General features: G+C 42.0%; 1 protein-coding gene across 1 annotated transcript in view; it reads right to left on the bottom strand.

Moving 5' to 3' along the window:
* The window catches only part of LOC104950072 (reelin), a 93,087-nt gene that overhangs the window by 58,300 nt on the left and 25,188 nt on the right, over positions 1 to 9,599 (bottom strand). The window contains exon 3 of the mRNA XM_010776528.1: positions 717 to 855. Coding sequence (XP_010774830.1) covers positions 717 to 855 — 139 coding nt within the window. The remainder of the gene's footprint in view (positions 1 to 716; positions 856 to 9,599) is intronic.

Raw genomic sequence — 9,599 nt, 5'->3', positions numbered from 1 at the left:
GTGTGTGTGTGTGTGTGTGTGTGTGTGTGTGTGTGTGTGTGTGTGTGTGTGTGTGTGTGTGTGTGTGTGTGTGTGTGTGTGTGTGTGTGTGAGTATCACACCCATCCTCCAGGGAAGAGTGGATCTGTTCAATCACTCAAAAATGTTCCAATGAGAAGAGGGACCGAGTCCATTAAATGAGAGGATGGGGATATTTCCGTTAACTCTCAGCATTGAAAGCACACACACACACACACACACACACACACACACACACACACACACACACACACACACACACACACACACACACACACACACACACACACACACACACACACACACACACACACACACACACACACACACACACACACCTGCCACTGCAAAGGCCACGTCAAGCAAGGTATTGAGGAAACACACACATGCTCACGCACACATTATCTCTGTCCCCATTTGAGCCTCTTTCCAGTCATGCATGCTTCTTTCTGAGGATGGCCTCACCACATCCTCTCAAACAGAGAAATCACCCAACATAATGTCAGCTGATAAGCCTCACTCTGGCTTACTGGGTCGATATGCAGCCCCACAACATTTGAAACGGATATCATTGTTACAGTTTACGACTTCCATGTCTGGGTCAGACACGTGGCGGCTGCAAAGATCCTGATCCAACTTTTTCTCTCTTGGCCATTCTTTTTTGCACACACACACACACACTCTCTCACATGACTTACAGGAAGTTGACGCAGCCGGTGCCGGGCGGGGGGGCGATCCAGACGAAGCTGAAGCTGGTGGAGGGCTGGTGGCTGACGTGGGACGCGACAACACTGCAGACAAACTGAGTTCCAGCAAACTGTCGCTCGTGCATCACACCTGGAGAGGAGAACACGACCAAAAAGGAGAGGCAGGAAGTTAGGTTGCGTGACTTAATTGGAAAGTGTGGCTGTCATCAAACTGCTTATTTAATACCAAAGATTTTCCTATCTTAGTCTGTTCGATTGGTATGTTTTCCTTGACTTCCAAGCTGGTACCATTTATTTAACTTCACTATAACAATTAAATCGCAAAGACATACACCTTTATATTTCATGTCTGAGTCATATCTCTCAGTAATGTGTAATAAAGTACAGTTTGTGTCATGTCTGCTTTTATCTTAGTAAAAGTTACATTAACATGATGAGGTAGGCCCATTTATAGGATAGTGTTTTTATAGTGTGTGAGTGGTGTCATTTGTCTTCATAAAATGCATTGTCAGAAAACCCCACCCAAAGACAAACAATAAATAAAACATGACTCTGGTGTCAATGTTTAATTTATGGTCTCTTGAATTTAAAATACTGCTTTTTGGAAGCCAAATCCCTGAGTTTCCTAACGGCGGACTTTAAAAAGGTATCCACACTACCTTGCTGCACACTCAGAGTAGCAGTTTGTCATTATAAAACAAAACAAGCTAGAATACTGATGATGTTCGATGTGATGGATTACCAACAGTACCTCCGTCTGTTCAGGTATGTGATATACAGAAGTGAGATGAAAGTTTGTTTGTTTGTTTGTTTATTTTATTTAAAGGACAGTGCACATTAATCCACATTGCTGTAAATGAGCCAGTATTAGCCAGCAGGCTAATTTTCAACTGTTGTCCTTGGCAAGATGTTAAATGACCACAACAAGACTAGAGGAATAAAAACATAATTAAATAGAGTACAGCAGACAACAATAAATAAATAGCAGTACAATAAATAGGAAAAGTCAAGTATTTTAAAAAGTCACAATCAAATAAAAATGGTTTCTACGCAAGACCATTTTCAGCAAGGTCAATCTTATCAGTTCATGTACAATTCAAATAGTGCAACATTATTTGCTAAGAGAGTACAAAATGAACATCATAAAATAAAACTTCTTACAGAAAAAAATCTGGAGAAGTCTGAAACCGATGCATTTGGTGACTGACCAAGGAATGAGACCAGAGAGGCACAAAGACCTGCGTCATAAAAGAGTGTTGCCCTAAAGCAGGGGTGTCAAACTCAATTTCATCGCGGGCCACATTAGCATTATGGTTGCACTCAAAGGGCCGGTTGTAACTATATAAATATATAATATATATATATATAAAATAATGTATTATATTACATTATTGCCTCTGAATTGGGTTATTCTCGGATTGGGAAATAACTAACTAAGTTTGAAAGCAGAAGTCCAGGGCAAATAATTGCAAGTCTCTTCAGTGCGCATGTCACAAAATGAGATGCATTGTGGGACAGGCCTCTGTAAAGTGGCATGTAACCGTATAATAAACGTATTATATTCTTTGCAAGCTCTTGCGGGCCACATTAAATGAAGTCGCGGGCCAGATTTGGCCCCCGGGCCTTGAGTTGGACACCCCTGCCCAAAAGTCTCAAGTTTTAGACATTGCATTTCCACCTTATCCTATCCTTCCATTTGCTTTTCATTCCTTTGCTCTTTCATCTGAACACATGCCACTTTACTGATATTCTTTCCATCCACTGGCAAGCTTTTCTCTTTCCTATTTCCTCCTGCCTCACACTCACTTCTCATCTACCGTTTCTCTTCGGCTCTGTTTTCCTCTCTTCTCCTCTCCTTTCATCATCTACTTTTTTCTAAACCCTCTTCTTCTTTACCTCCTGCCCTGTGAGCTGACACTACATAGCTCTTATTAATGAGGGTCTGTGTCCGGCTATGATTGCACCGATGAAATGACATCATGTCACATAATCTTTCCTTCATATCACAGAGGGCAAGGCCAGGACGCCGCCGTGCTCATCAATCCCTGCTCAGACGTACAGAACAGTTTAATTATTTACTGTAACCAAGCGGCTTTTTAGTGTTGGCGGAGAGGGGGTACAAACTGTGCGGAAACTATTAAGAATGACTTAAACTGGATGGATTTTCACAGATAATGCAAAACAATCTGAGTACAAGTCTATGTCATCGCATTGTGGTCCAGTGCTCACCAAAACAACATTTTCAGCCAGTTTAAAAATGTATTTGATGTCCCATCTGTGTATAAAGAATAAAGATGTGCTCTGAGCAGCAGTGCTTTATTGGCTGGCCTCTTTTTAACCTGCAAACACAATCCTCTCCTCTCCTCTCCTCAATCATAACTCAGCTCACTATAAAGCATAATCAGCAATGATTAATAACATCGGAGCTTTAATATCTCCTGAATCAATGTGCAAATCAATATGCAAAGACTTTATGTGCATGTGTGTCAGTGTGTGTGGTTCAAAACTAATTATTCAAGGAGAAATAATTCCGCCCATTTCTGACAGTAACACATTTGACCTCACAGATTGCATCCATAAATACACACATTGTTGACAGCGCCATAAATGTGTCTGTTTAACTCACCAGCTGTTTGTGTGCATTTGTGTGTGTGTGTGCTTGTTTGTATTCAAATATATGTTGATGTGTGTCTGTGTGTATGTGTGTTAGGCACAAACAAACCTAGTTATCATTGTTTTCAGATGAAAAACTTAGAAAAACAACCTTTGTTTCTGAAATGAGCACCATGTATTTATTTGTTTACCCTGTGGGGTTAGCAAAGGTTTTCTTGTTAATGTTCTCTTTATGTACAGAAACATCAAACTCTTTAGAGTTCAACTGAATAATCATTAAAGCAACGTGATTTAAGAGGTTTCACACGAATACAACATTTTGTGGCATTATGAGCGAGTGCTCGGCCTCAACCTCTCTGTGTAATGACAGCGATTCACTCTCTGCAAACACAAACACACACACATGCAGAAACACACATAACTGTCTCGGGTTATTGCCATGTTGTTTGCCTGGGCAAGATCTCCTCAGCACCCTATCTTTAACTCCGACATACAGAAAAGAAGAAATTGCTTCAGAGCTCTTCTAACATAGCATTCAGGCAAGCATGCTTTGACATACCCATACATCTTTCTCTCTTTTTAACCCCCTCTGACACAAGAGAGTGCCATTTCCAGAACAATTTCCTTGCTGATGTGCCCCCTATTTACTGCTGCAAACAAGGCCGTCGAGACAAACAGTTTTTGGCACTAAATGTCCAATTTTGTGGCAGAAGAAGAGAAAAAAAAGCGTGCTATGGTTCTTTCTCACCACATTGCCAGGTTGCAATTTGAGAATCCCTGCAGATGTGCATAATACAAGCTTAGCTCTCGTGGCAATGGAAACACTATCTGGAAAGCTGCAAAGACAAACAGAAAGAAAGTGTTCTGATGGCGTTGAGCAGCAGACTGAGCAGGGGAGATAGAAAAAGGGGAAAGTAAACGTGCTGTGGATGGTGTGGACATTGGGAAAGAAACAATGAATCACTAATTTAAAGGAATACAGCACCTTCATGAAAAGTGTTTTAATTGTAAATAGAAAAAAACCCATTTAATACAACCCTAATTAATTTACCACAAGCTACTGTAACTGAAACGGAAAAATATACTTAAACTGTAGGAAGTGAAAACAAACGGAATTCAATATTCAAAACAAAATCATTAGCATAACATGTGAGAAAACTTAGGAAAATAATGAAAAGCAGCAGACAGAGGGAGGTGGAGAGGGAGAATCTGAGGATATGGCACAGGAGGAGCAGAGAGCAGTTAGGCTAGGCCGAAGATGAAAAGCAGACTGATGCACTCCAGGACACAGCAGCGCTGGGACTTGACACTGCTCACAGGATTTCTATTCCCACTTGAAAAATACACTCAGGCATAAAAATGCAAATAACGAAACTAGTCCCTTTCATGTCGGGGGGTAGAGAGAGAGAGAGGGGAAAAAAACACTATTATTCCACAAAACCCGAATCCCAAATGTTCCAGTAAAGCAACAAGCCATGGTCAACCTGGTCAGAAAAGAGAGAGCTTTAACATTCCTGCCTCTGTCCAGGGAGGTGAGCAGGGAAATACAAAACAGGCTCTTTCATCAATGTGAAATGAAAATATTTAACAACCGCTGTGTCCTTATACGCTAGGGTTACACCAGCTTTCAAATGTATTCCTCACTCAGTTGACCTTTGAGTTGTTTTTTATCAATTTCTCTGACACCTAACAGTTGTGACTGGACTTATCTATGTTTTAAGTGCTTGTTTTCTCTTGTTCTTTCAATGTTTTGTCCGTTCCTCATCCCTCTTTCTCACTATCGAACCCCAAATTATTTTATTTTGATTACGGTACTTGATGCCTTTATGTCAAAACCCAGTTATTGGGTGATTGATAGAACACTCATTCATTTTGCCATTTAACCTTTTATCCACAAAGTTCAACTTCAAAATGTTAAATTATTTGGCACATTTCACGCTTTATCAGTTGTAATTATTTGCTCTCCACATTAGGACTTGTTAGCGACCAATCAGCCGCATGCAGCTCATCCCATGATGAGCTGACATTGACAGAAGCTGCAGAAGAAATGCCACTGGTGAAGCATTCATGCAGCATGTCAGATAAGTATCAGCAGAGGCCACTACTAATTCAATAAGCAGCCACAGGGCGATGTTGGAGGACTGTTGCAACCACACCGCCCACAGTCAAATGCACACATGCAAATACGTGCATGCACGCTCGCGCTCACACGCGCAAACACATGCAGTTCTTTCACATGCAGATTGGGCCCTTATGAGCTGTCGGCAGTGATTAATGGTTTGGGAAGATGACCTGCTAACTCCCACGGTGTGACTGTGCAGGACATGTTTCATAAATATAAGCCCACACACATATATAGACACGCACAAATGCCTGTGCACGCCACCTTTGGCATGCCCACGCACATACTCACTCAAATATACAGACACACAGGAAATGGGTGTGTCAGGATTTTAAGGGTCATATGTTGGTTGTAGGGTTGTCACCCCAACATCAATCTCTGCTGGTAATTGTAGTGAATTTTTTAGGCGCCCCATAAAAAGGAAGTGGGAAGTTGTCGCCTCTTATGTTTTCATATTCAGTCCGCCCTTGTCTCCAGCAACAAAGACTTTGCCCTCCGTCTGGTTTTTTTCTTTAAAATATGTAAACACTTCAATTCACATCTGTCTGTGTCCTCTTTAACATCTCTGTTTGGACACAGAGTTTTTTTCCCCTGTCTTTATATGTCACTTTGCAAAGCTAATGAGCTTTTCCACAGCCAAGCTCAAAACAAGTCAAATAGATGGAGTGAGAATTCTCCCCGATGGAGCAGATGGGCAATCGGTGGCTCAGCCTGGCAGCGACTTCACACTGCAGGACCAGCAGGAGCCGGTCTCACTGGCATGAGAGCTGATAGTTGGGTTCTGTGGCAGAGTGGCGAGGACTGGAGAGGCACCATTCAAATTGATGTGATTGCTCGTATACATTTACGACAATCACTCAGAGTGTATTCACACCATTTGACATCTGGTCAGTACCAAATAGCTACTGGATTTTGCACTCATTCCACAGTTGTCCTTCGGCAATGTCTGGCTTGGGAAGCAACAGAAAGCTATTAGTTTGACTGACTGGTCTGTGTGTGTCCGTGGTTTGACTGATCCATTGCTGATAAGTGTTTTTTAAGTTGCTATAAAGACGTGTTTTTCCTGCAGGATTTCAGATTAAAAGGTAGGCAGGTTAAAAAGGCACTTCAGTCCTGAGCGGGAAAGGAATCTTGTTGCTTCCTTTCTAAATAATAAACTGTTCCAACCTTCTCTACACTGGAGCAATTGTTATTCATGAGTTTATCTGTAATACATTCAGCTCTAATGCTAAAGCACATACTGCTCAACCATAAGCACACATGCACTTTTATGACCCTGTACGCCTGCACATACGTACATGAGCAACTACAAAGAGAATATTAAAATGCATGTGTATGCATACCCTTTGCTCAGAGTGTTAATGAAATGAAATAAATCCCTGTGAAGTAGCGTAATGTGCTGTAAGGAGATTAAGATATTTGATTTTGTCTTATTTTTCCCCACTAACTATATACTTTCCGATTAAACACAGAAAAGTGGGTGTCATTTAAAGACTCACAGATTAATGTTTGTGATGCAAATGTCTCCTCCTCCAGGCCTGTTGTATGAGTGTGTGTGTACATGCACCCTCAGACACACGGATAATAGCCTTATAAGAAGTGATTATTCTCCCACTTATTTAGACTTAGAAATTCAATGTGTACCACCCCAGATCATTTGGAGAGCAGGCCCATTAAAGACTCATATTTCATGTGGTAAATCTTAAAATCGGAGAATTAACGTGTGTTATTAAAAGCCTGTGAATGTATGGGAATCTGTCATAAGCCAGAATAATGCCTCTGTCAACATGTTTCAAGAGAATGCCACACAATGGCGACATAAATGATACATCACAACAGCACTGACAGCCTGGGCAGGGACCCCATACGCTTTGTGCTGCTGAATGATCCCATGCTACGTGTCTGTGCGTTTGTGTGCTCTTGTGTGTTGCATTCATGGCCTCTTCTCAACGTTCATACTCAGCTGGTCAGCCGGGCCACTGCAGGGTCTCACGGCACATGACAACCTGACTATGATCTGCTATTGGCTGAAACGAGCATCCATCGAAGCATCTGCCAATCACACTGCCATGGAGACAGGTTGGCAGCGTTGTCATGATGGCAGGGGTCCGGCACAGCGATGCCAGGAGGAAGCTGTGTGTTAATACGGGTGCTGAAAGATGCCAGTGGCCAGGGGGAAATGGGGTAAGAGACTGTGTGGGAAATTGTGAGGGGGAGAGTTATGAATGAAAGAGTTTACCGGGCAGTAAAGAACACCTGGAGGTCTGCTGATCTGCGCAACAGTATATACAAGGCTTACTGTGCATATGTTTATGTTTACATTGTTATGTTTTTCCATGTGCGACAGTCCGTTCAGCTGAATGTTCTGTGAAAGAAGCCATTTGTGTATAGGAAACATGAACATATTCATACCCGGCCCTGAGCACCAAACCAATCTTTGGCCATATGCATACATTTACAAAACAATTGCTCTTTTATTTAGGCTTCCATTGTATCTCACAGCATCCATCATCCATCATCCATAAACTCCTGAAGGCAAGGCCACACACACACACACACACCCACACGACACAAAAACACACAAAGCCTTGTTGTAAGAGCTGCCAGTATGGCTCTCACCAGAGGAAAAGTACTGTACACAACAACATATGTGAACAATTATTTTGTACTCATTTAACACATGATTATTCATCTGTAATATGTCCAAAACATGTTGAATCTGTAAATACCATCATCTGAATAATAACTAAAAGTATGAAGCAAATAAACAGTGAGTTCATTGCTTGAGGCTGGGCACTGCTTCCCTTCAATGATCAAGAGGTACAAGCCATACAAGCGTGAATGATGAATGGAATACAGGAACATTACTGGAGCATAATATCCCCCCTGAACTAATATATAACATAATTGAAATGAATGTTGTTCTGAATCAAACAAGTGTTGTGTGTTTTGGAGCCCCACCCTGTATGATAGATGAGACCTCTACTTCTCTACACAGCCCTGCCATGCATCTAGAAGACACGCATGCATACTTGCAAACATGCATATATTATAACCAAATGCATGTCTAGAGGCATATGGAGATAACAATTCACTGTCACAGCTAAATCGAAATGTTCTGTTTTTTTACAGGTGCGTAATTTTTTCTATATTAGGGCCCGAATTTATTTCCGCATCATTTTACCCACTTTAGTATTTGGTGCCAAAACCGCAACATTGCATTGATTGACTAACCTAAGGGTTGATCATCAGACTTTCAAAGGGTATTTAAGGGACTTCAACTTTTTCAGAACTCAATGATTAATTTGGAAAGCTCATTGTTATTCATTCTACAAAAAATAAGAACCACGTTTTTTGGAGAAAAAACACTGACCAGTCGGGCTGAGTGAAAGGGGCCTGTTTTAAACTTGGTAAAATCCAAAGCCAAAGATGTGCTTTTTTGAGTTACGTAAACCATCAGGGTGAAATGTTGCTGAAAGCCTAATTGGAGTGACATAGAGTCCGCTGAGTGCTAATGGTGTGGGGCCTTTGGAGCAGCAACATGAAGCGGAGGACAGCCAGCTTTTTTGCCCCAGGAGAAGCTTACCACACTGGGTGGCAAAGTCACCAAACTCCCCTTCCCCCCACTCATCCAGTCCTTAAGCACCCATTTCTTCTTCCACCCCTCAATCCATCAATCCATCCATAGGTCCATCCATCAGTGAAGCCCATGAGCGGCTGGCTACTGTTGGTGTGTGTCATTGTTGCTTGGCAGGCACACTCCACAGCTTTAACGGCAGGCGCCAGGGCTAATTTGATTTTTAATTCAACACGACTCCTCAGCTAATAGTTTGAGCTGGGGATTAATTAATCTGATTTGACTTGTGCTCATTTCTAGCACCCACGTGCCTGCTCCCCACCCGTCAATGCAGCAAACAAACAAACAAACAAACAAACTGTTGAGGTTTGTGGCCTCGCAGGCTCTGTCCTGACACACATGTTGAGTATGAGGGATAGAGACCAGGGGTGACAGGTGAGGACCAAGTGGAAGCCTAGGGAAAGCAAGGCATGGTGTCTGTGCTGTGTGTATGTGTGTATTTACAGTGTGTGTGGCTAAATGTGTTTATGGAGGAGGCTGGAGCTGAGCCTGGTCTGACAGA

The sequence above is a fragment of the Notothenia coriiceps genome, unplaced genomic scaffold (assembly GCF_000735185.1).
Source record: "Notothenia coriiceps isolate Sejong01 unplaced genomic scaffold, NC01 NC01_scaffold00000339, whole genome shotgun sequence".
Lineage (NCBI taxonomy): Eukaryota > Metazoa > Chordata > Actinopteri > Perciformes > Nototheniidae > Notothenia > Notothenia coriiceps.
Note: the sequence above shows the minus strand (reverse complement) of the source record. Positions and strands in the feature narration are given on the sequence as shown.